At 47.5% G+C, this 25,329-nt stretch overlaps 1 protein-coding gene and 1 pseudogene across 1 annotated transcript in view; both read right to left on the bottom strand.

The window, feature by feature from the left end:
- LOC102813700 (carbohydrate-binding protein AWN-like) overlaps positions 1–4,402 on the bottom strand; it is a 12,455-nt gene extending 8,053 nt beyond the window's left edge. The window contains exon 1 of the mRNA XM_006867458.1: positions 4,385–4,402. Coding sequence (XP_006867520.1) covers positions 4,385–4,402 — 18 coding nt within the window. The remainder of the gene's footprint in view (positions 1–4,384) is intronic.
- A 4,319-nt stretch (positions 4,403–8,721) lies between these two features.
- The window catches only part of LOC102813307, a 25,829-nt pseudogene continuing 9,221 nt past the window's right edge, over positions 8,722–25,329 (bottom strand).

Here is a 25,329-nt window from a genome sequence, read left to right as displayed (position 1 = left end):
GAAGAAGTGCAGCCAGAGTGCTCTCATACTTCAGACATATTGTCAGAAGGGACCAGTCGCTGGAGAAGGATATCATGTTTGGTAAGGTAGAGGGACAGGGAAAGTGAGGAAGACCCCCAGAGAGATGGATTGGTAAGTGACAGCATCAATGGGCTCAAGTGTCGCGAAGATTGTGAGATTGGTGCAGGACTGGGCAGTGTTTTGTTCTGTTGTGCATGAGGTCACTATGTGTCAGTACCAACTCAATGGCACCTAACATATGGGATCAAAGTTCCAATCGTAGCTTGTAAGATTAGATAGGAACCTGAGGAGGCAATGTTAGTGTGGGAGGAACAACTCCAAGGCCGTCATTGGTGTCACTGAGTCATGCCGAGCAACAGTCGAATTGGTGTATATTTTGTACTGTCTATTCCCAACAACAACAAAATAAATTGGGGGGGGGGGAACCCAACTTGCACACAAATGCTCATAGCAGTATTATTTGAAATAGCTTAAAAGTAGAAAGAAGTCAAATGACCAAAAAGCTGATGAATGAATAAAGAAAATGTGGGTGGGGCAAACAGACGGAGCAGGTGTGGGGAGTGGGGCGGTGAGAGGGGTCAGAGGGCCCCAAGGTGGGCGTCAGTGGAAGTGGAGGAGTCAGGAGGCCATCCCAGTTTGGTTAGAGGAGAAGAGGAAGGGCAGGTGTGCTGAGTCTGACCTACTCCGTTCCTTCTGAGCAGCAGCCCCAGGCTTTGCACTCGGTACGGAAGCCAGAGAGGTCCCCACGTGACTCCATCACACACACATAGAGTCTCAGTCTCCCAGAGATTCTGTTGTACAAATATTTGTCTACGATGTAACCAGTGTGGTTTTCCTCATTTCAGAACATGATGAACAATGTAGGCTCCTTGCCTCACAGAAGTATAGAGTTCTAGGGAAAATGGAACCGTCCCCAAAGTGGCTCCAGGTTAGAGATCAAAGCTGAGAGGCAGGCATCAGACTGCCATGTGATAGAAGGAGCAGGAAGAAGAATCTGGTGCTGGGCCAGGCGGTGACGTTAGACAGGATCCCGTGTCTTCCTTTACAGTCTTGGTTCCCCTCCAGAGTGTGAGGGGTCCCAGGATAGAGGCATGGGAGGGGGCCCTTCACACACCACCAGACTCTGACCTGCCCATGGGTCCCAGTCCATAGGTTTTCTGTACCATGGCCCAATGTAGGTGTCGTTACCATCCTCTGGGGTCAGAGCCACCCTGGCACAACAACAAAGACTCACCTGGGGTTAGGGTGGGCACTGGTCTTCTCAGAGCCTGTAGATGTTTGTGGGGTCTCTCTTCACCAAGTAACTCTAGACATCAAACCTACTGAAATTCCAATGCTTTTGTAGGATATAAAGCTACTATTACTGCTACCAAGGAGTTCTGGTGGCTGGGTCAGTGCGCTGCTAACCTGAAGATTGGTGGTTCGAACCCACCAGCAGCTCTACTCAGAAAGATGTGATAGTCTGCTTATGTAAAGATTTCCTGTTTGGAGACCTTGTAAGGCAGCCCTGCCCTGGCCTACAGGATAGATCTGAGTCCGAATCTATTCGGTGGCAATGGGCTTTTTTTTTTTTTTTTTTTTTAAGGTTTTTATTGTGGATTGAGTGAAAGTTTACAGGGCACATCATCAGTTTCACATTCAACCATTCATATGACTTGTTTCATTACATTGATTATAATCCCCTCCATACATCATAAGTTAACAGTGTTTCTCTCTATCCTCTTTAGCTTCTTTTTTTTGGGGGGGGAGTTGTTTTGTTTTTGACTACTACCATCCACTGCATGGAGTCTTCATATGATGCTGTAGGATAAGCATTGGACTACACACTGCAAGGTCAGTGGTTCAAACTCACCAGCTGCTCTTCAGAAACCCCATAGAGGGTTGCTATGAGTTGGAACTGACTCAACGGCACTTAACAACGACAGTCACATCCTTTTCAGTGAGTCGATTCTAACTCATAGCGCCCTTATAGAGTACAGTAGAATTGCCCCACAGGGTTCCCAAGGCTGAAATCATTATGGCGGCAGACGATTACAGCTTTCTCCCACAGACTGGCTGGTGTGTTCAAACCACCAACCTTTAGGTTAGCATCCAAGTGCTTAACCACTGTGCCACCAGGGGCCCTTGATATAATACTAAAGGAGTATATTTTAGCATAATGGTCACCGATGGGAGTTTCTACCAGGCTCTCATGGTGCCTGTGCCTGTCCTGGTGAACTATGGGCAAGGTGGACTGGGAAAAAGTCACAGGTCCCTGGGGGAGAAGACTGAACCTTGATTTGTAGCATGATTTCTGTGCTGTAAATACTATCACCATGGCCAATGCCCTGTTACCACGTCATACTTCTAACTGGTCTCTGGAAGAAGTATCATACATTATATAGCCACCAGATGCAATGGATGCATTCATCACCAGCAAGAATAAAAGGAATAGTGTCAATTAGGGAGTGAGGTGTTTTCACTATTTACCACCCTTGCCCTTAATGTAACTTCTATAACTGTAAGTTTCTTACATTTTTAAGGAAGGCTGTGTTGGACAAACGTGCTTGCAAGAACCTACACTTTATTGCACTTTACAGACAGTGCCTTTAAAAACAAAACAAAAAAATGGAAGGTTCATGGCAACCCTGAGCATGGCAAGGAGTCTATTGACACCATTTTTTCTCAACAGCATGTGTTCATTTTGTGCCTCTCTGTGTTACATTTTGTCAATTCTCAAAAAAGTTTAAACTATTTCACAATGCTATGACAGCTTAATAGACTGCAGTATGGAGTATGCATCACTTTTATAGGCACCAGGAAACCAAAAACAATGGTGTGACTAACTTTATTGTGGTCTTTGCTTGTTTGAGGAGTTCTGGAACGGAACTCACATTGAATCCCAGGTGTGTCTGAACTCAATGACAGCACATGCCCCAGGCCAAACACATCCATCAGAAGACCCTGAGTCAAGTCCACTGTACCTGGCACAAAAGACACTGGGCTCCAGCTGCCCAGACTGGGAATTGGCTGGTGCCTGGATCTCCTGTCTCTCACCCTCAGACTCACCTGCCAGAGCCCAGTTGGCCATTATCCACCTGCCTGGCACCTGCACTGGATGCTGACTCGGCCCTTCGGTTGGGTGCATGGCTCTCCTGCGCCACCTGGTGGTGCTACCGGCCCACCGACCTGACCCAGCACTCCACCGCCCCAGTTCCGTTAAAGTCTCGTTCCTAGGGCAGAGAAAAAGGCCATACGCTCCTCCCATGGGGTTGGGGACAGGGAACGATGGAGGGTCCATGACCAAGGGGAAGTCTAGTGATGGCAGATGTCTGTGACGGTGGCTGGTTTCTGGGTGTTAGTCTCAAGGGTAAAGAAGATTCCGGAGGAGTTTGGCGTGAGCAAGTGTCCCGTTTGGGACTCCTTTCTGCACCCACTGGGCCCAGCGTTTGGAGCAGACATCATTTGAATGAAAGAATACATGAACTGATGAATGCATAGCCTCAGGAGCACGTGTGATGATTCTCAACCATCTGATTGGCTGCTTTCTTCCCTTGATGTCATTTCAAATCCAGTACGTGCTAACTCCAGAAGGTCTCTTCCTCTGCGTCTGCTCAGACACCTCCCGCCCCATTCGCGTGCATTTCACGGCGTTGTCTTTGCTTCTCAAGGGACCATCGAGGCTTTTCTTCCCCTTCCCCAGCCTGGGAAGGCAAAGGTGTGTGTGTGCGGATGACAGGGACGATGGGAATTCCATAAACGCAGTCCTGGGACTCTGAAGTCTTCTGGGCCCACACCCTCAGGGGGACTGAACAGTTCTGGACACAGCCCTAGGCCGAGTCTCAGTGCCCTTGTCCTGGGGTTCCTCTGCTCCTCTGCCCTGCCCGGATCTTGCCTGCACTAGTCAAACCTCTACAATCTGGCTCATCTTGGTTTCTTGGTCCTCAGATTGGCTCAGCAGGCAAGTAAGACAATGCCAGGACAGTTTGCCAAAGCTCCCATTCCCACCGTACCTAATGCAGGGCCTCGGGGTCTGGCTTTTCTTCCACCGCCCAGAAAGCTTATTGCCTTCTTGGAACCCCCTCCATCCCTTTGCTCTCTCTGAGCTCCTGGGATCACTTACCTGTCCACCCATGTATCCCTGGAGACCTCAAACAAATAGTGGGACCCCTAGTGGCCCCATCATGTGCACAGAGATATTAGGGGCCCCATGGAGCCGGCTCCTTCCCAGGTTCTCCTCTGTACCACAGTCTGGATATGATGTCAAAGGCCAGAAGACACTGATTCCTGGGGAAATGGAGGTGGTGGTGGTGGTTATGTGCCGTGGAGTCGGTTCCGACTCATAGTGACCCTGTACAGGGTTTCCGGGGCTGTAAATCTTTATGGGAGCAGAAAGCCTCATCTTTCTCCTGCGGAACAGCTGGTAGTTTTGAACTGCTGACCTTGTGGTTCACAACCCAATTCGTAACCACTACGCTACCAGAGCTCCTTGGGGAAATGGAGGTAGTCATCTTCAATCTGCAAGTACTAGAAATATTACTAGAAAATATTACCCAACTAGCATTTTTGCCTTTCTTTTCTTCCTCATCCTGCTTTGGTCAGGGTCAGAACATTCCAAGGACTCTGGGAGGATGGTCTTTTTATTCCCTGGAAGGTTCTAGAAGCCACAGGGCCAAGCCGCCTGTTCTCTGTCATTCCTTCCAACAGCTCACCCTATTGTGTGCTTAATTTGAGACAAGCCGGTTCAAGCTCACCAGTTGCTTCTTGAAAAGGGTTGCTATGGGTCGACAGCACTTAATAACAACAACAAATGCTTGGGTAAACCTCTAGGAAACACTGACCAATGGACACTTGCTTTGGAAAAAGGTTCTTTATTCAGTTTGCCCCACCATAAGGCAAAACTCTGATTTATTCTGTAGGCCTAATAACTCATTTATAAGAGGTCAGAGGACATTCCATCTAGAGAAAGCTCTGATGCGAATAGTGTTTGGCTCATCATTGCATGAAGGTGTGTAGATGTTGGCACTTTGTGTCGCAGCTTGTGGGTCTGGGGAAGACCTGGTTACCCGACATCCTTCACCTCATCCCATCTCTCCCCACCACCTGCTTGTGCCAGGCAGACAGAGTTGAATGCCATTGGGTGCCAAGTTCTGCACTTGGAAGTGACTCTTCCTTCCTCCATCCAGTGTCTGAGAGCACTGGCCTTGTGACTTTCTGACTTCACATTTTGTACCTCATAGGTTGACCACCAGCAGTATGTGTCCTCCAGTCCAGCAGGAAAGCCACCACAACCAGGACCACGACCAAGAAGACCTCCGTGGAGGTGGCAGTGCTGGGACAGTGTCCCTGAGGGGCCACCTGCTTCACCCCACCAGCCACAGGCAGGTCTGGGGAGGAGAGAAGTGCATTGATGGATCAGGATGTGGAAGGAGCAAGGAGAGAGACAGTACAGCATGGTGGTCTAGTGTTGGGGGGTAGCAGTGGGACTGCTTTGTCTGCTGGGTGGGTCCGGAGAGAGAAAAGGGGAGTCCTGATAGGGAAACTGAGGCCAGACTTTAAAGAGTCAAGTCAGCCAAGCCAGGGGGTACTGTAAAGCAGAAACCAGAACTGGATTCTGGCAGATGACAAGAGAGAGATTTGGGGCATTTTTGGCCAGGTGGAAAATTATTATAAGAAGCCCAGGCAAGAGTTGCCTAAGACTGAACTACTTTGAGGGGGCGGAGGGAATGGATTGAAGAAGGATGAGTGAGGGTCTTGTCACCCTTCTTTGCTGTCATTGCCTCTTGAACTCCTCCCATGGGACAGACCACACTTACAGGCAGAGCACGGAGATACTGGGGTTCGGTTCCAGACCACCAAAATAAAACAGCTAACACAATGAAGCGAGTCACATAACTTTCTCTAAAGGTGATGCTCACACTAGACTGCAGTCTATTGGAGGAATCCTGGTGGCACAGTAGGTTAAGCATCGGGCTGCTAATAGAAATGTCAGTGGTTCAAACCCACCATTCACTCTATAGGAGAAAGCTGCTGCTGTCTACATCTTGTCAGATTTACAGCCTCAGTGGGGGCAGTTCTCTTCTGGCCTGCTGAGTCACCAGAAGTCAGAATGGACTCAAAGCAAGTGGGTGAGTAGTTTGGTAAGTGTACAATTGTTGTTGTTGTTTGGTGCCATCGAGTCAGTACTGACCAATGCACAGCAGAACAAAACACTGTCAGATCCTGGGGCAACCTTACTACTGTTGCCATGCTTGAGTCCATTGATGCTGCCATTTGGCCAATCCAGCTCACTGGGGGTCTTCCTCTTTTTCTCTGACCCTCCACCTTACCAAACATGATATCCTTCTCCAGCGACTAGTCCCTCCTGACAATATGTCCAAAGTATGAGAGACGAAGTTTGGCCATCTTGGCCTCCAAGGAGCACTCTGGCTGCACTTCTTCTAAAACGGATCTATTGGTTCTTTTGGCAGCCCATAGTATTAGGGAAACGTTTGATAGATTTGCTCAGCAAGTCAATTGGCAACGTTTTCCCAGTAGCATGAGCTCACTTCATGTAGCTGTGTCCCATGTTGGTCATTCTCACACTATTTCAAATGTTTGCAAACACACATACCCACAAGAGGGAGTCAAAAATTATTCTCACTCCAGTAATATTAAAATGCCCATTCATGGCTGATGACAACATTGAGCATGTACATGAAATGATTCTGTTGAATAGACCAGTGAGCATGGATTATGTTGCAAATCATTTGCAAATCAGCCACAGCTCTGCCTATGAATAATCCACAACAGACTTGGGTTTTGAAATGTTTGTGCAAGATGGGTACTGAAGCAACTCACAAAAAAAGCATAAACAGAATTGTTTGGATGTCTGCAAACAAAATTGGGACCAATATTTGAAGGAAGGTAAAAGTAAACAGCACAGTATGAAATGGAAACATCATGAAATCGCCAACCACGAAAAAGTTTAAAAGTCAACTGTCAGCTGGAAAATTGATGCTTACAGTTTTCTGGGATTCTCAAGGGTCAGTATTAGAACATTGTCAGGAAAAAGGTTCAGCAACCAACAGTGGGATGCTCACTGAAGAGCTGAAGCCTAAACTTCAGATTAAACTCAGAGGACTGCTACCCGAGGGTGTTGTGATCTTGTATGCCAGTGCACACCTCTGCCCACACTGTTGACACTGTGAAAACTTAATTTTGAGGTGTTAAAGCATGCTTCCTATAGTCCTGATCTTGCTCCATCGGACTGTCACCTGTTTGGTCCCCTGAAAGCAGACCTTGGAGGACAAAGATTCACCTCTGATGAAGACATGAAGGTAACAGTGCATTTGTAGCTTGCAGCTCAGCTGAAAATACTCTTAAATAAGGGACTACGAAAGCTTGTTGACAGGTGGGCAAAGTATATTGAAAAGCAAGGCGGTTATGTTGAAAAATGATGTATTTGTCTTTTCTAAAATTGATTAAAATCAATTCTACAGCCAGAGTGTGGATAATTTTTTATTCACCCTTGTGTGTGTGTGTGTGTGTGTGTGTGTGGTTGATTATGTGCTGTGGAGTCAGTTCCAACTTATAATGACCCTGTATAGGGTTTCCAAGACTATAAATCTTAACGGGAGCAGAAATCTCATATTTCTCCTGAAAAACAGCTGGTAGTTTCGGACTGCTGACCTTGAGGTTACCAGCCAACCTTGTAATCACTACGCTACCAGTGTGGTGCTGTAGGATAAGCACTGGATTGCAAGGTCAGTTTGAACTATTCACAAGGGTCAGTATTGGAACCATCTTCTCGGAAACCCTATACAGGGTCGTTATGGGTCGGAACCGACTTGACAGTACTGAACAACTAAACAATGGACATATGTGAGAGTCCCAATATAGTGAGGTACGCCTGTAGCTTTTCTTTTTTCAAATCCATCTCTTCCCACTGGAATTAAGCTCAAGAGCAGAGGATGTTTATCCAGTTCTGTTGATTTGTTTGTTCCCTGACACATTATCAGCACCAGTTGTCATAGAGCTGATTCTGACCCATGTGTGTCACTGTAGAAATGTGTTCCACGGAGTATTCAGTGGCTGATTTTTCTGAAGTAGATTGCCAGGTCGTTCTCCCTAGGGGCCTCAGGGTAGATTAGAACCACCACCCTTTGGATCTGCAATTGAGTGCATTAACCATTTGTGCCAGCCTTGCATATTCTAGGCCTTCAATAAATATGCACTGAATGATAGCCCAGTGAAGGAGGAGGTCTGAGTCAACTGGGGTTGGAGACATTTCTATACGGAGCAGGAGGGAGAGACAGCTGTCCAACACAGCTCCACAGAGGGCAGGCATGTTTTACTAGCTTAGCCAGACTATGGTTTGGTCCTAAGAAGACGTCAGGGGAAATTTTGAGGTGACATTTTAAAGGCTATCTCTGGGTAGTCATTTTATCCATCTCCAGAAAATATGGAGTCCATGAGAATTTGAAATACTTCAAGAACCTCTCAACAGTCGTTGGCGGTAACTATTAACATCTTTATTCCATGGAGCAGAGTTTGGAGTCCTGGGAGTTCTGTACACTGGATAAGGATACCAGGGCCATCTGCTTCCCAAGTCAGAACACTCTTGACTAAACCCCCTACAAGGATCCCATTGATCATAAGCCCCCAGGGAAGACAGGAACCAGGCCAGGCCCAGCACACGGTAGGTGCTCAATGCGGGTGGAAACACGAAACGCACAGGGTTCACGGGGCTGGCTTCTGGTGAACAGTGGCCTCAGGCTCCCTTAGCCGGAGTGGCCCCAGGACGACGTCCATCTTCTCCTGGTAGGATCCCACATCCCTTTTGGACCTGACCACACAGCCCCTGGAGCACCTGGAGGAGTAGTCATATGCCCGGCACACCGCCATTTGACACTTCAGGTACACGGAGGTGTAGCTGTTCAGAAAGTGGAAGGAGCGGAATTTGACGCGGACAATGCGTGGCGACGGCTGGATGAAAGATTGGTAGGTTTTGTCTTTCACACACCTGGAAGAAGAGATCAGGAGCCTGTTAGTTCTCACTAATGCATTGGGCAGGGTGCTGCCCAGTCGGTCCACTACCCCCATCACCTGCGCATCTCAGGCCTCGGAAGGTGTGGTACCTTCATTATTAGACATGAGGGCCATCCTGTTGATTCTGAGATAGCAGTCACGTCTCTAAACAGTAAATCTCCCAACCAGAGAAGACGCCTCAAATTGCACAATGGGCTGAACCAATCCCACCAGGACAATGGGGACCCCAAGCTCCATAGCCCAGGTCATCCAGGTGAGTCGAGGACTCAAAGAGAAAGCAGGGAGGAAGGTGACATTTGGCATTGCTCTGGGTTCCTTTGCTGCCCCATCCTAATGCAGTGACTGAAGCACTTGGCAGTTTGAACCCACCAGCTGTTCTGTGGCAGAAAGCTGTGTCAGTCTGTTTTCGTAAAGACTGTTGTGATTAACTGCTGTCAAGTCAGTTCTGACCCATAGCGACCCTGTATAGGGTTTCCAAGGAGAGGCTGGTGACCTTGAACCGCCAACCTTGCAGTACAAACTGACTTGGCAGTCCAGCGTATTAACCCACAGTCACACCACACTTAGGGTGTGCGTTTTCTCTAGGTGGATGGGAGCCAGCACTCCAGGCTTGGCCTAGAAATGTGACCTAAGCAGGTTCACTGTCCTTCCACCATTCGGAGAGTCCTTCCTTCCTCCACTTTCAACTCAGATTCACTCAAACACCACGGCTTTCCTTCATAACAGTCCCGTTCATGGCAAAGGTGGGGAGAAGGCACCCAGAGGTTCATGTGGAGGTGGCCTGGGTAGCTCAGGAGTGACTGGAAAGTATTTGCATTTTCCCTAAATCCCACCAATCAGGGCTTTGTCACACAGGCTGAGCTTCTGAATCCCCTGGGGAAAGCTTTCCAATAGGCGCCGTGTCCTGCCATGGACTACACAGAATGTCCAAGGGGCCCGGGCACCCATGGGTTTGAAGCCCCAGGTGACAGTCAGGTATAGGCACCTAATCCCTGTGGTCCAGGTACAGTTGGGACACACCCTCCCCCTCCCCACAATTTGCATTGTTTTATATACACACACATCCTAGAATTTTGAATTCTCTTGCAGGGAAGAATCAGCTCATTCACTCACTCCATCTATTTCAGTCATCTGTTTAACATACATTCATAAGTCACTGTTTGTAAAAGGGGCTCTGGTTACACTTTCTCCCCCATCTTTCCTCCTAAGGACACAGCTGTGGGTTGAACAAGATGCACCTCAACACCTGCTCCCTGAAATGCCACAGGCCCCAGTGTGCTTGGATAGAGCTACTGTCTTGAATCTCTCAGGGAGGTGTTAACCCCCGCTCTCAACTCCTTGTTGTTGCTAAGTGCTGTTGAGTTGGTTCCGACTCATAGCGACCCTGTATAGGGTTTCCGAGGAGTGGCTGGTGAGCTTGAACTACCAACCTTGTGGCTCAAACTGACATTGCAGTCAAGTGCTCATCCTACAGTGCTACACCAGGGCTCCTAGCAGAGTTTTTGTCTGTTAGTATAACTTCTCTGGTGGGACCATTGATGTCTAGGGGCTAAGGTCAAGTATAAGTGAAGAACTAGCATACACAGAGACATAAAGAGTTAAAAGAGTGGGGGTCAGGAGCAACTCACCCTTCATAGACTCCAAAGAACCAAACTTGCCTAAGCAGAGTCTTGTCATCCAGGGAAGCTGGCCTACAGAAGGCAGCTAGCCTGGACCCTACGGACCCCAGCCTGGCCACCGCTACCTCACTGTGCGTTCTGAGCTTCTTTAGAACCATGGACTCTGACAAATCCCATCCTCAGGCTGATGGGAACCAAAACGATCCCCGTCCACTTTTGGTAGAACATTGCTCAGAGACCAGCTGCTGTGCTGAGCTTCCCCTACTCCTCATTTAATCCTCCCGACAGTCTTTGATGTGGGCATCCAGACCCACATTTAACGACTGACAAAACTGTGCCTCAGACTCTGACAGCTAGTATGTTGCTGACATTTCAATCCTGGTCTGCTCAACTCCGAAGTCATGCTTCTTTGTCTCTACAGCACAGCGTTCTACCAGACACTAAGCATAGTTGGGATTCCATCATGTAAGATCCAACCCCATTTTTACAGCTGTTGGTGACCACATGGGAGTCCTTCAATTCTCCAGACACCTTTTCCCCAGTTGCTAACCAGAGATGATGCCCTGGTTGTCAAGAATGTGATCTAGAACACAATAAGACTACAGTGGATGAGCCAAACCTCTTTGGGCAGGAAGTTTGCTGGTAAAATAGGTGCCCCCTGACACTTACTGGTAGACCAAGGTTTGGAGACCCATGGAGTAGTGCTTTTGGGGTGGGTTCTGGCAGAATGAGATACCTTCGGGCACCAATCAGTGGAACTGAAGAAAGAGCTACAATACACTTGCCTGTACAGACCAGAAGTTAGGCCCCAGCAAGGACCCAGCTAAGGGCCAGGGCCCAGTGACAGCAACCAAGAAAAAATTGTCCTGAATGAAGAACTTTATCCTGACTTGATCCTAACCCTGAAGTGAAAAGTATTACTTCCCTAGCAAACTGCATGATCATAAAAAGAAAAAAGAAAAAGAATGTGGTCTAGGACACAACACAAAAGAGCTTTGAAGGTTAAAGCCACAGGATGCAACGTACTTTGGATGGAAAGACAATCTGGTTAAAATTGAGCTATTGGGAAATGCCGTTCATTAGAGTCCCCAGTCCTTAAGCCCTTGAGAATTTTGAATTCTTTTGCAGGGAAGAATCGGAACATTCATTCTGGTCATTTATGTTTGAGTCCTTGTATGATGCTGCAAGACAATGTACTGGACCACAAGGTCAGTGTGAATCACAAGGTCGGAGATTCAAACTCACCAGCTACTCCTCGGAAACCCTGTACGGGATCACTATGAGTTGGAACTGACTTGACGGCACTTCACAACAGTAATGTTTGCGTCACTGGGTAAATGTCTAAATCAATCCCAGAAGGACATTCCTTACCCGCTCCGGATTAGGTCGTAAGTCAGAGATGTAAAGTCATTGGCATATGGTGATGCTACACAGGTGTCCACAAATAAGGCCAGGGAGGCATCCGAATGTTGGATTTCAGCCTGAAGATACAGATCCTGGTTCAAGTCCACATAGTATGGGGAGCTGGTCACAGGATAGGAGAACGACGGAGATGTGTAAAAGGAGACGTTGACGTTGAAATTGCTATACTGGACTTCATTGACCTCCATGGTGTCATTGGCAATGTACATTATGTCAAACCAGGTGTTCTGCAGCATTCGACAGCTGACGTGAATGCGCAGGTCCTTCTGCCTTGTGATGACGACACCTGGAACTGTTGCTTTGAGGACGTTGGAGTAGGTGATGGTATCATTGTCTACCTAGGAGAGGCAGGAGCAGAGAGGAGTCAGCAAATCCCACCTGCTAAGGGATCCCACTGCTGACGTGAGTTAAACTAAACAAGACGCCAGTGACCCACAACACTCCCCAAGCTCTCTCTTCTCCAAACAAAGATGGTGCACGCCTATTGCTATGGCTCCCTTTCCTTGGACCGAAAGTCCAGCTTAACTATCAAGAACCCCTCTTTTCCCAAGTCCCACTTCCTTTGTCCTATGATAGGCTGTCGGGACATCCTAGGGGCTCCTCCTGATGGCAAGATGCTTGGCTCTGGATAACCTCTGTAACAAAGCTGAGTTTGACTCCATAGCTCAGAGCCTTTCTTTTGTGTTCTGTTACGTTCTCACTGTTGCAGAGAGGACTTGGGGGAGAGCCATAGTTGTGAGAGTGGAGCTCACTGAGTGCTGATGGATGGATTAGGAGCCGCTGTGGCAGCTCAGTGTGTGAAGTTAGTATTTAGGAATTAGGAGTTATAAATGGTGCCTTCCTCTGACCTCCAGGGTAAGGCTTCTCAGAGACTCACACAGACACTCAGTGGGCTATTTACTACTGTGTCTTAAGAATGTTGTTCTCTCGTGTCATTAATGTGCCCTTTGCAGAGATGACACCTCACACCAGGTAGCCTCATGGGAAGATGATGTCTAAACACCTCTCTCTTCCCAGGGCTTGGCAATGAGTTTGCAAACAGAGTCTCACTAAGTATCAATGGAAAGAATGAAAAGTACAAGGACCGGGGGGGCCAGCAAAACACCACCCTGACAGAGGATGGGGCAGGGAGCCGTTGGTCCAACTGGACAAGTCACCACGGGCAAACCCTGCAGGCTCCTTGGGTCTGATCACCTGACCGGCACGTGTGCAGTGAGGCGTTGCTTGTTGGAGGTGCCGGGGACATTGCCCCACCCACATCTTTCCTGGCTGGGTCTGAGTCCCAGCATGCTGTGATGTTTTTGCAAAAATGAGCACAGCAACATCACATGACTGATGTGTTGTTGTTGTTGTTAATTGCCATGCGTGGAGTCAGCTGTGACTCAGAGTGACCTTATATCTACCGGCACCACCCATTTGATGGAGGCCCGGGGTGGGGCTATAGTATCAGCCCTGGACTGCGAACCACAGGTCTGTGGTTCAAACCCACCAGTTGCTCCCTGGAAACCCTATAAAGGGTCACTATGAGTGGGAACCGACTCCATGGCACTTAACAACAACAACAACCTGTCAATGTGTCGTACTGTGGTGGCTTCGCATTGCTGGAAGCTATGCCACCAGAATTTCAACCTGAAGGGTCACCCACGGCAGATAGTTTTCAGTGGTGCTTCCAGACTAAGACAGATGATGAAGAAAGGCCTGAACGTGAGCCATTGAAAACTTCATGGACAGCAACTGAGTATCCTAAATAAACCTGGAACCCACTGCCATCAGGGAGATTTGGACACATTGGGACCTTTTAGGGGAGAATGGAACGGCCCTATAGGATTTCCAGGGCTCTAATGCTATGGGTCGGAACCGACTCGACGGCACTTAACAACAACAACAACAACAATCTTTACAGAAGTCCTGGTGTGGCACTGTGGGCTAATGCGTCAGACTGCAAAGCTGTTTGAACTGCAAGGTCGGCGGTTCAAGGTCACCAGGTGCTCCCGGGAAGCCCTATACAGGGTCGCTATGGGTCGGAATCGACGGCACTTAACAACACCAACAATCTTTACAGAGGCAGTTTGACACATCTTTTTCCCTTGGAGTGGCTGGTAGGCTCAAACCACTGTGCTTAGCCATTGCACCACCTTGTGGCCCAGATGGAGGTCCTAAAATATAAAGCAACCTACCGCTTCAAAAAGAAAACATTTGTCACGTACACTGTCAAGATCAAAACTCCATCCCTAGCCAGTTGGGACATTAGGGAAGTTCCCTCCAAATTAAATCTAATGATTTTCTAGAATGGAATATGCTGGAGGGCCTGTCACATGTTCAGAACCCTACTCTGAATATGTCCCTTCCAGACAAAATATTTGTAAGGAAGAAGTCTAGCAAGAAACTTAAAGCGGTTTTCTACCTCTCAGACCCACCCCTCCTCTCTCATCGTTGGAGCGGCAGCGGTTTTGTAAGATAAGCACTGGACTTCTAAACACAAGATCTCTGGTTTGAGCCCACATGTTACTTTTCGGGAGAAAGATGACACTTCCTGTCAGCCTGGGAAACCCTATTACAAAATTACAGTGAGTCAGAACCATAGAACTTAACAACAACCAGATGGACCAGCCTGCAGGGGGCACAAGAGGCCACACTTGGAGCCCAGGTATGGAGCAGGCCCTCAAATGGATTTTATTCTCTCTCCAACTCAGAAACAAGACTTGGTGTGGCGCCGTAGGATAAGCCCTGGACCTCAAGGTCACTTTGAGCTGCAAGGTTGGTGGTTCAAACCCGCTAGTTGTTCCTCAGAAACTCTATACAGAGTCAGTATGAGTTGACAACTCCTAGAAAACTTACATTTCCTGTTTTGATATTTCCTAAAAATAATACTTTTAAGTTTACAGTTGAGCCCAAAGGTCATCACAATAAACCCTATGAATGTTGTGACCTTGTTTCTCACTCCTTCAAAGACAAATTGAAGTGCTTTCCTTTAACTCTGCATTAACAGGAACGCTCTCATAGACTCCACATTTGACTCTGGTCTCTAGGGTTGAGCTAAATTCCAAATGCAGATTTATTTTTTGATTCCTAAGAAGCTGTTTTGATTTTGGGTTAATATTAGTTATTAGAAGTGTGCATGGTTTGGAAGGCAGTTGGCTCAGTGTGTGATGGAGAGTCTCCAAGACATTTCATAGAGACTGGGACTTTTCCTGCCCAGTGGAAGGAAGCCTCTTGTGTGGAGGAATGTATCATCAACTCGGCACAACCAGGGTAGCCGAGAAGAGTGGGGACACCTCCCTTTGAGTTTCCCCCCCACCCCCCCATCCTGCCTCTAAATCCTGCAGTGCATGACAGTGTGGCCTCGGGCCAGTAGCTTTACTCATGATAAAAGGGGAATAGAACTATACCTTCCTCTTTCTCCCCTTCATCCTTCTCTCTTTTTTCCCCTTCTTCTGTTTCTTTCTCTCTTCTCCTTTCCCCCTTTCTCTATCTTGGTTCAGAACCTGGCATATGTGTTATTGCCAAAGCAAACGAGTTGCCTTCTAGTCAATTCAATTCTGACTCAGAGACTAGAACTGTGCCCCCTGGGGTTTTCACGACTCTGACATTCGGGGAATCGATTGCCAGCCTTTTCTTCTGAGGCATCGCTGGATGGGTTTGAACCTCCAAACACTAAGTATTAGTAATCTTATTATTGGAGTCCTGGTGTGGTGCTGTGGGCTAATGCGCTGGACTGCAAAGTCGATTTGATCTGCAAGGTTGGCAGTTTAAGCTCACCGGCCTGTCCTTGGAAATTCTATACAGGGTCGCTATGGATTGGAACAGACTCAATGGCACTTAACAATAACAACCGCAATCTTATTATTGTACTGGAGACACTGTGGGGTTACAAGGGTGAATAAGGCACTAAGAGTTTCAGATTCTATAAAAATTGTGAAGGTCAGATACATATGTATTTTTTGCTACCCATGGGGACTGCTGTTTTCACGGCTGAGGTTCATAGTGGTCTGCTTAGCTCCCTCTTGGCTGGACAGTTCTGCAGAAACCCTGTCTGCTGAGATTCCATCCTCCAGAATGCACAGAGATCCCCCTCTTCCTCCTCAGCCAGGTTGTTGTAGTTGTTGTTATGTGCCGTAGAGTTGGTTCCCACTCATAGCGACCCTGTACAGGGTTTCCGAGGCTGCAAATCTTTATGGGAGCAGAAAGCCTCATCTTTCTCCCGCAGAACAGCTGGTAGTTTCGAACTGCCGACCTTGAGGTTAACAGCTCTGGTAACATAGTGGTTATGAATCGGGCTGCATACCGTAAGGTCAGCAGTTCGAAACTACCAGCGATTCCGTGGGAGAAAGATGAGGTGTTCTGCTCACGTAAAGATTTACAGCCTTGGAAACCCTGTACAGGGTCGCTACGAATCGGAACTGACTTCACGGCACACAGCCACCATGCCATCAGCACACTACCAGAACCCCTTGCCTCAAACAATTAGTGGCACCAAAGACCAGATTAACAGCTTGCTTTCTACTCATTTGGAGTACTGGTGGTACCGCAGTAAACTACTCAGTTGCTAACCAAAAGGTTGGTAGTTGGAAGCCACCAGCTGCTCTGCAGGACAAAGAAGTGACAGTGGGCTCCATAAAATGACAGCCTTGGAAACCTTGTGGGCAGTTCTGTCCTGTCCTGTAGAGTGGCTCTGAGTTGAATGGACTTGATGGCAGTCTGTTTCCACCCATGACATTCCGATTATACTATAATCCCATAGCCTGGGTCCCCAGATTCAAGATACACAGCATTTCGGTAGGAAAACAAGCAGAAAGTCCAAGACATACCTGTTTGATGGTGTCACAGCCCGAGTAGGGGATTGTGAATATCACTTGGCTCGATGTTATCTGGGGCCGACACTGGTAGTTCCCAGCCCAGCCAGGGATGATGAGACTCTGAGCAGAATAGCCCAAAGATTGGAGGTACTTCCTGCTCACACTGGCTTGCATGTGACTCGGCAGACACTGCAGCTCTGAGAGATAAGGGCAGACAATGGACTCGGTGAGAACACAAGCGCTAGCCAGTTCTACAAGGGCACTTTCCATCAACAGAGTAAGATGGCTGGTAACAGGGCCAGCACTCAGGGTGTATCATTAGGGCATTGCTCCCCACAACTCCGAGGTACGCAATGGCTCAAGTCAGTCCCATCCTCATGAGATCCCAAGGTGGGGACATGGACTCCGATTTTCTCTGATGGAGAAATGACTCAAATCCATCATCACTGAGTCAATTCCCCCTTGTTCCACAGGACATCCTACAGCCTCATTGTTCTCCTATCGAGTGACTGGTGGGTTTGAACTGCAGACCTTGGGGTTAGCAGTCCAACTGCTTAACCCACTATGCCACCAGGACTCCTTTGAAGAAATGGAGGCAGTTGTAATATAAGGAGAATGTCTCATCAAGTTACCAGATATCCAATTAGTGTCGTAGCACTACAATGGAAATGTGGGAAGGCTAAGAAATCAACCAGCTATGGGGGAACTCAGTGCATAAAAACTGGACTGTGTAGAGAACCTTGGTCATCACGCAGCCCTTGGTCAGTCTGTAAGTCGGGCCCTGTGACAACTCAGAGCATGGCTGAGCAGCCTTTCTGGGTAGCCAGTTCAGTACCCCCCATCAGATAGCTTTATTGTTCAGTGAGGTTGAGTCGTTTCTGACTCATAACAACCCTGCATAGGGTTTCCAAGGAGCAGTTGGTGGGTTTGAACTGGTGACCTTGTGGTTCTCAGTCCAGTACTGATGTACAACACCACAACAGAAGTCTAAGGATTAAAAACAATTCTTCTTTGTATTGAGATGCCATCTCTACCCTCCAAGCATGGAGGTGGGGAGGGCGGGGAGTGTACCACAATCAAATGCACCAAATGCACATCTCACTGAACCTTCCAGCAGCAATGCCTCTTACAGATAGGGAAACAGAGGCTTCCAGAAGGTAGGAATGTGTCTAAGGCATGATCAGGATTTGACCCAAAGCTGTGTGATCCAAGTTCCATGTTCTTTCTATGACCTTGATGTGCTTTGGAATATTTCAAACAGGCTGCTCCCAGCCTAAGCCAGACAAGTGGTTCCCATTTTTTTCCCCCTGTCTCTGTCTCTCTTTCTTTCTCTCTCCACACTCTGATTCCTCTTTTTTTCTCATTCCCTTGTCTCTTCTCCTTCTGTCCTTCCTTTTCTCCCACCCCTATCTCTTCATCCCCTTGTCTCTCTCCCCTCCCTCCTCTCTCCCCTCCACCTCCTGAGCCCGTTTCCCTCCAGACTAAGCACCTTCCACACCTTCCCTCCCACCTCTCAGCCACAGCCCTCCCCGAAACATGTTGTACCCAGTGTCTCCAGTAGCCTGCCCATGAAGAAACAAAGGGTGCCGGGAGGCTCTGACTAACTAACACAGTGTGAACAGGATGGCTGCCATCTTTGCTTATTTCTGTGGAAGGAAGCCCACAGTGAGGACTAATATTGGTAGTCAGACCAAGACCTGATGATATCCCTTGAAAACCCTCAACCAGCTTCCCAGTCTGCCCCTCCTCCACCAGCTGACTTCAGGCAGAATCTAGGAGTGAGCACCATATATTTGCAAACTATTTGTTCTGTGGCTGAAAACACCATCTCATCTCATCCCATCTGCCTGTTCTTGTTCCTGACCTTGCTTCTGGGCTTCCAGATTTCAAGACTCCCCTCAGCTCCCAGGGACTGCCCCTGCCCCCGGGGACTCACTGGTGCTGTCATTGGAAGGGCTTGAGTAGTAGTCTGCCTGGAAGCCCCGCCTGGTGACACTGCCATCGCTGACAAACCGGACAGACATGAAGTTTGATGATGAAGTGAAGGCGGCGCTGCCAACACACACCCGAGCGATGAGAGGGGAACTGAGGGAGGGGCCGTCGAAGACTTCGATGTAGTCGTAGTTGCAGCCACCTTCCAGTCTGCGGGGACAGAGCACAGTGGGGGCCTCATGTTTGCCCGATGTTGGATACTGAGGGTCAGATCTCAGGGAGAAAGTTAATAAATGGAGATAACAAAACCCAAACACCAAACCAGTTGCCTTGGAGTCAGTTCTGATTTATGGTGACCCCGGTATGTCAGGGCGGAAGTACAACCCAATAGTGTTTTCATTGGCTATGTAGGACCTTTTGGAAATATATTGCCAGGTCTTTTTTTCCAAGGTACTACTGGGTGAATTTGAACTCCCAGTCTTTAGATTAGTCGTCAGGTACTTAACTGTTTGTACCACATAGATAATTGTTGTTGTTGTTGTGTGTTGTCAATAGTTTCTGACGCATAGTGACCTTGTATAGGGTTTCTGAGGAGTAGCCGGTAGGTTTGAACTGCTGACCTTACGGTTAGTAGCCCGGTGCTTATCCTACAGTGCCACACCAGAACTCCTAAAGAGCAACAATCTTTATGAAAGAGTCCTAGGGCGACTGTAGGTTAAGCATTGCCCATTCAAGAAAATGAGGAAGACCCCCAGCGAGATGGATTGGCAAAATGGCAGCATCAATGGGCTCAAGCGAGGCCACAATGGTGAGGTTAGCCCAGGACTGGGCAGTGTCTTGTTGTGTTGTGCATAGGGTCGCTATGAGTTGGTACTGACTCGATGACACCTAACAACAACAACAGCATCCCTTTTCCATGCCCATGGGCTGCCTCTATGCTATTCAAGTGTCAACAGGACAAGCATTTCCCATGAAGTTCTAAATGCCATTTGCTCCCTTTCAGGTGCCTGTGTGGTCACAGCATTGTCCCTTTGCCCAGAACACTTACTGGACATCTCTGAAGATGATGGTCACACGGTAGTTGTTTTGGACTTCAATGTTCCAGACACACCTGGCATTGTTCGGGTAGTTCCCAGGATAGAATGGGCTAGAAAACTGCCCTGATGGTTGGGAAAGGAAGCCTCCACAGGAATTATTTGCTGTCAGAACAAAATGCAATTGTGGATCCTGCAAACTGCACAGTCCCCAGGGGAAGATTTCTATTAACAACTTCTAAGCTGGAACTCTAACAGAAAGGAGAGGTGTCTGGTCCAGGACCTTAGACAGTCACTGAGATGGGGGGGCGGGGGGTGGGGAGCAGCGAGTTGGGGGAAACACCCTTCCTCCTCCCCATTCCCTTCCCTCCACAGTGTCATCATCCCTGAGGGGAAGGGAAAGTGCATTTCCAGGGATCTTGGCTACACCCTGGCAAGGGAACTTAGAACTTACTGGTTGGCCTAGTGATGTTGTGAACAGGAGCTGTTGACAAAGATAAAACACACTGGTTAGCCAAGAGTGAACCCAAAATAAGCTATGGACTTTAGCTACTAATAAGGTATCAATAGTGGTTCAACAATTACAACAAATATCCCATAGGAATGCAAGAGGATATTAGGAGACACTTTGTTGCAGTAGAAGGCCTGTCCGTGGGGCCTCTCTCTGCTTCCTGGACAATCTTTTGGCAAAGATTTCTCACTGCTCTGAAAAATAAAGTCTGTGTGGATCACAGCCTTCAGTATGTAAAGAAAACAAAAATCCTCACCACTGGACCATAAGCAACATCATGATAAATGGAGAAAACATTGAAGTTGTCAAAGACTTCGTTTTCTTCAATCCACTATCAATACTTATGAAAGCAGCAGTCAATGTACTGCATTAGGCAAATCTGAAGAAGACCTCTTAAAAGCGTTGAAGAGCAGAGATGTCAGTTTGAGGACTAAGATGTGCCTGACCAAAGCCATGGTATTTTCAAAAACCTCACATGCCTGTGAATGTTGGACAATGAATAAGTAAGCCCATAGGAGAATTGATGCATTGGAGTTATAGTGTTAGAGAAGAATATTAAAAATACCATGGACTGCCAGAAGAACAAACAGATCTGTGTTGGAAGAAGTAAAGTCAGAGTGCTCCTTAGAAGCCAGGATGGCCAGACTTCGTTTCTCATATTTCAGATCATTAGCAGTAGTGTTCAGTCCCTGGAGAAGGACATCCCGCTAGGTCAAGTAGAGGGTCAGTGAAAAAGAGGAGGATCCCCAACAATGTTAAAAAGATTGTGAGCATGGCGCAAGCCTGAGCAGTGTTTCACTCTGTTGTATACAAGGGTGCTGTGAGCTGGAACCAACTTTATAACACCTAGCTACAACAACATGTGGATATTGGCGATGGTGGCCCATATGTACTGTAACTGTATGTATGTAAAGTGGAGGTGGGCAGAGTTCATGATGAAAGGAGCCTGAAGAATGCTAGAATGCTGGGGATACTCAAGGGAGGTCAGGAGCAGCCCTTCTGAGCTGAGCTGGGCCCTAAAGCAGGCCCTGGTCAGTCTTCACAGACCAGAGCATGGTGTCCAGGGAGCGAGGAGAGGAGGGTCCCACAGGCAACAGGCCTCTTCCCAGGCCTTAGGCTGCTGGTCAGCCTCTGAAGAAGAGTGTCCATTTCCAGCAACGCTCAGGGTGAGAGAAGCGAGAGAAAAGGCCAGCTTTCCTCAGTTTGGGACCTGGCAGCAGGGGACACAGCCCTTCAGGGAGGATACAATGGCAAATTCCTCTAAGGGTGAAGTTTACCCGGAGGAGTCCAGGGAGCAGCAGACAAGAGCAGGGGGATGGAGGCAGCCCGGAGGTTAGCGAGCAATCACAGTATGACATTAAGATACTTACGGTATGTGGTTGCATAATTTCCTATAAAGAGAAGAAAAATGTCGGTTACAGAAGTGTGGCTAGAAGGAGGGAGCCCTGAAGAGAGCACAGCCCCATGACTGACAACCTGGCCCCATGACTGAATCTACCCCCCAGGGACACTGAGAGACTGTCCCCGCTACTCCCCTGCCCCACCGTTATTTGGGGGACATCAACATTACAGCCCATCACTGTGGTGACTCTTGTGTTCCTGTGCCACCAATATTTCTTAGGGTCATCCATGGTGGACAGGTTTCAGCAAAAAAGTTTCCAGATGAAGATAGACTAAGAAGAAAGGCCTGGAAGTCTGCCCTAGAACATTGTTGTTGTTAGGTGCCATCGAGTCTGTACTGACTCATAGCAACCTTATGCACGGCAGAATGAAACATCGCCCGATCCTGGACCAACCTCACTATTGTTGCCACGCTTGAGTCCATCAATGCTGCCACTTGGCCAATCTATCTCACTGGGGGTCTTCCTCTTTTTCTCTGACCCTCCTCCCTACCAAACATGATATCCTTCTCCAGCGACAGGTCCCTCCTGACAATATGTCTGAAGCATGAGAGACAAAGTTTGGTCATCTTGGCCTCCAAGGAGAACTCTGGCTGCACTTCATCCAAAACGGATCTATTGGTTCTTTTGGCAGCCCATGGCACTCTCTATATTCTCCTCCAACACTATAACTCAAAAGCATCAATCCTTTTATGATCTTCCTTATTCACTGTCCAGCTTTCACATGCATATGAGGTTATTGAAAATACCATGGCTTGGGTCAGGCGCACCTTAGTCCTCAAGCTGACATCTTTGCTCTTCAACATTTTTAAAAGGTCTTGTGCAGCAGATTTGCCTAATGCAATACATCGTTTGATCTCTTGACTGCTGCTTCCATGAGTGTTGATAGTTGATCTAAGAAGAATGAAGTCCTTGACAACTTCAACCTTTTCTCCATTGATAAGAATGTTGTTTATTTGTTCAGTGGTGAGGATTTTTGTTTTCTTTACATTAAGATACAATCCATACCAAAGATTGTGCTCTTTGATCTTCATCAGTAAATATCTTAAGTCTTCTTTACTTTCAGCAAGAAAGGTTGTATCATCTGCATATCACAGGTTGTTAATGAGTCTTATTCCAATATTGATGCCATGCTTTTCTTCATATAACCCAGCTCCTCAGATTATTTGCTCAGCATACAGGTTGAATAAATACGATGAAAGAATACAACCCTGTTGTACACCTTTCTTAATTATAAACCATTCAGTGTTCCTATGTTCTGTTTGAACCACTGCCTCTTGGTCCAGGTACAGATTCCTTATGAGCACAATAAAGTGTTCCGGAATACTCATACTTCGCAATGTTGTCCATAGCTTGTCATGATCCACACAATCAAAAGCCTTTGTGTAGTCAGTAAAGCACAGATAAACATCTCTCTGACATTCTCTGCTTTCAGCCAAGATCCATTGGACATCAGCAATGATATCCCTCATTCCACAGCCTCTTCTGAATTTGGCTTGAACTTCTGGAAGTTCTCTGTCAATGTATGCTTATAGCTGTTTCTGTATTACTTTTGGTAAAACTTTACTTGCATGGGATGTCAAAGATATTGTCCGAAGATTTCCGCATTCTGTTGGGTCACCTCTCTTTGGAATGGGCACAAATATGGATCTCTTTCAATCAGTCGGCCAGATAGTTGTCTTCCAAATTTCATGGCAGAGATGAGTGAGTGCCTCCTGTGTCGCCTCACTTTCTTGAAAGATTTCAATTTTTATTCCATCTATTTCTGGTAACTTGTTCTTTGCCAATTCCTTCAATGCACCTTAGACTTCTTCCTTCAGTATCATTGGCTCTTGATCATATGGTACTTCTTGAAATGGTTTAACGTTAACCATTTCCTTTTGGTACAGTGACTCTGTGTATTCCTTCCATCTTCTCTTGATGCTTTCTGCATCATTCAATAATTTGCCCAGAGAATCCTTCAATATGAAAGTCAAGGCTTGAATTTTTCCTTCAATTCCCCCAGCTTGAGAAATGCTGAGCATATTCTTCCTTTTTGGGTTTCTTACTCCAGATCTTTGCACATTTTGTTGTAATATATGGCTTTATCTTCTCATGCTGATCTTTGAAATTTTCTGTTCAGCTCTCATACTTCCTCATTTCTTCCATTTGCTTTAACAGCTCTAAGCTGGAAAGCAATGAAAACCCTGTGGATCGCAGGAGAATATTGCCCAAATGGACTCAGCCATGCCAATGGTCATGAATATGGCTCAGGACCAGGTGAAGTTTCATTCTGTTATACTGGAGGCCATCAGGGGTCAGGCCTGACTTTCTGGCCGCTAACAACAACTGCATCCCAGCTAAGGTCATTACACGTCTCATCATTTATTCAACACTCCCTACTAGTCCAGAATTACCTAATGACGTGCCATCACCACTGAATTATAGACACTGATGCTGGAGAGGCTTAATCATTGCTAAGGTCATCGAACAAGATGGGAGCGTAAGAACACACACTGGCCAGCTGTGTGCCCAGCAGGATGCCCAGAGCCCAGAAGTGGCCAAAATAAAGCAGTGCCCATATAGACTTCTAGAGTACACAAACCAAGGGGGATACGCTGATAAGCTCCTGCCTACTCCCACCTCCAAAACCAAACCACAATCACCTTGGTCACCAGCCTGAAGCGTTCATTCTCTAACAAGCAGCAGATAATCTGGGCCACCTGTGAGTGACACTCTACCTGAGCAGATGACAGCAGCGTCTTCATGGTGACCACAGTTATGGGTGAACCAGCCTCTGTTGCGGCATTGCCAGAGGGTCGATTCCAGTCCCCTGCAGTCCACATTGTCCAGGGTGATAGGACCAGAGCCCTGGCCAAACTGAGCACTTCCCATGGCTGCCACTGCATATCCACAACTCAGCTGTCTGCAGACTACCTGAGCATCCTGTAAATCCCAGTCATCATCACAAACTGTCCCCCACCGTCCACTGTGGTAAACTTCCACACGCCCAGAACATCTGTTGTAGGAAGAATTGGAATTGACCAATCTCAATCTGGCATCTGAAAAACATAAAAATGATGCCCTAGAGTGAATCTCAAAAACCAACTATTCCGTGGGCCTGACCTCATCCCGTGTCGTCAAATAAAAACAAATAACCGTTGTCTGTCAGTTTGCAGTACTTCATGTTGTTCTGATGCTGAAAGCTATGCCATTAGTATTTCAAACACTAGCAGGGTTGCCCAGGGTAGATAAGTTTCAACAGAGTTCCCACACTAAGATAGACTGGGAAAATGTCTGGTGGGCTACTGAAAATTACCCAATGAGAACCCTATGGGTCAAACTGCTTGGCTGATAAGATGTCAAAAGATGAGGTGATAAGATGGGGCAAAATGGGGTGACACTTTGTTCTATTGTACATGGGGTGGGGTCACCATGCATCAGAGCCGACTCGTGGCAACTGGTGATGGTAGTGGTGGTGGTGATGGTAGTGATGGTGGTGGTGATGGTGGTGGTGGAGGTGGTGATGGTGATGTAGGTGATGGTGATGGTAGTGATGGTGGTAATGGTGGTGATGGTGATGATGGTGGTGATGATGGTGGTGGT

This window comes from Chrysochloris asiatica, unplaced genomic scaffold (genome assembly GCF_000296735.1).
Source record: "Chrysochloris asiatica unplaced genomic scaffold, ChrAsi1.0 scaffold00105, whole genome shotgun sequence".
NCBI lineage: Eukaryota > Metazoa > Chordata > Mammalia > Afrosoricida > Chrysochloridae > Chrysochloris > Chrysochloris asiatica.
The sequence above is the reverse complement of the archived record's forward strand: the minus strand, read 5'-3'. Positions and strand labels throughout refer to the sequence as shown.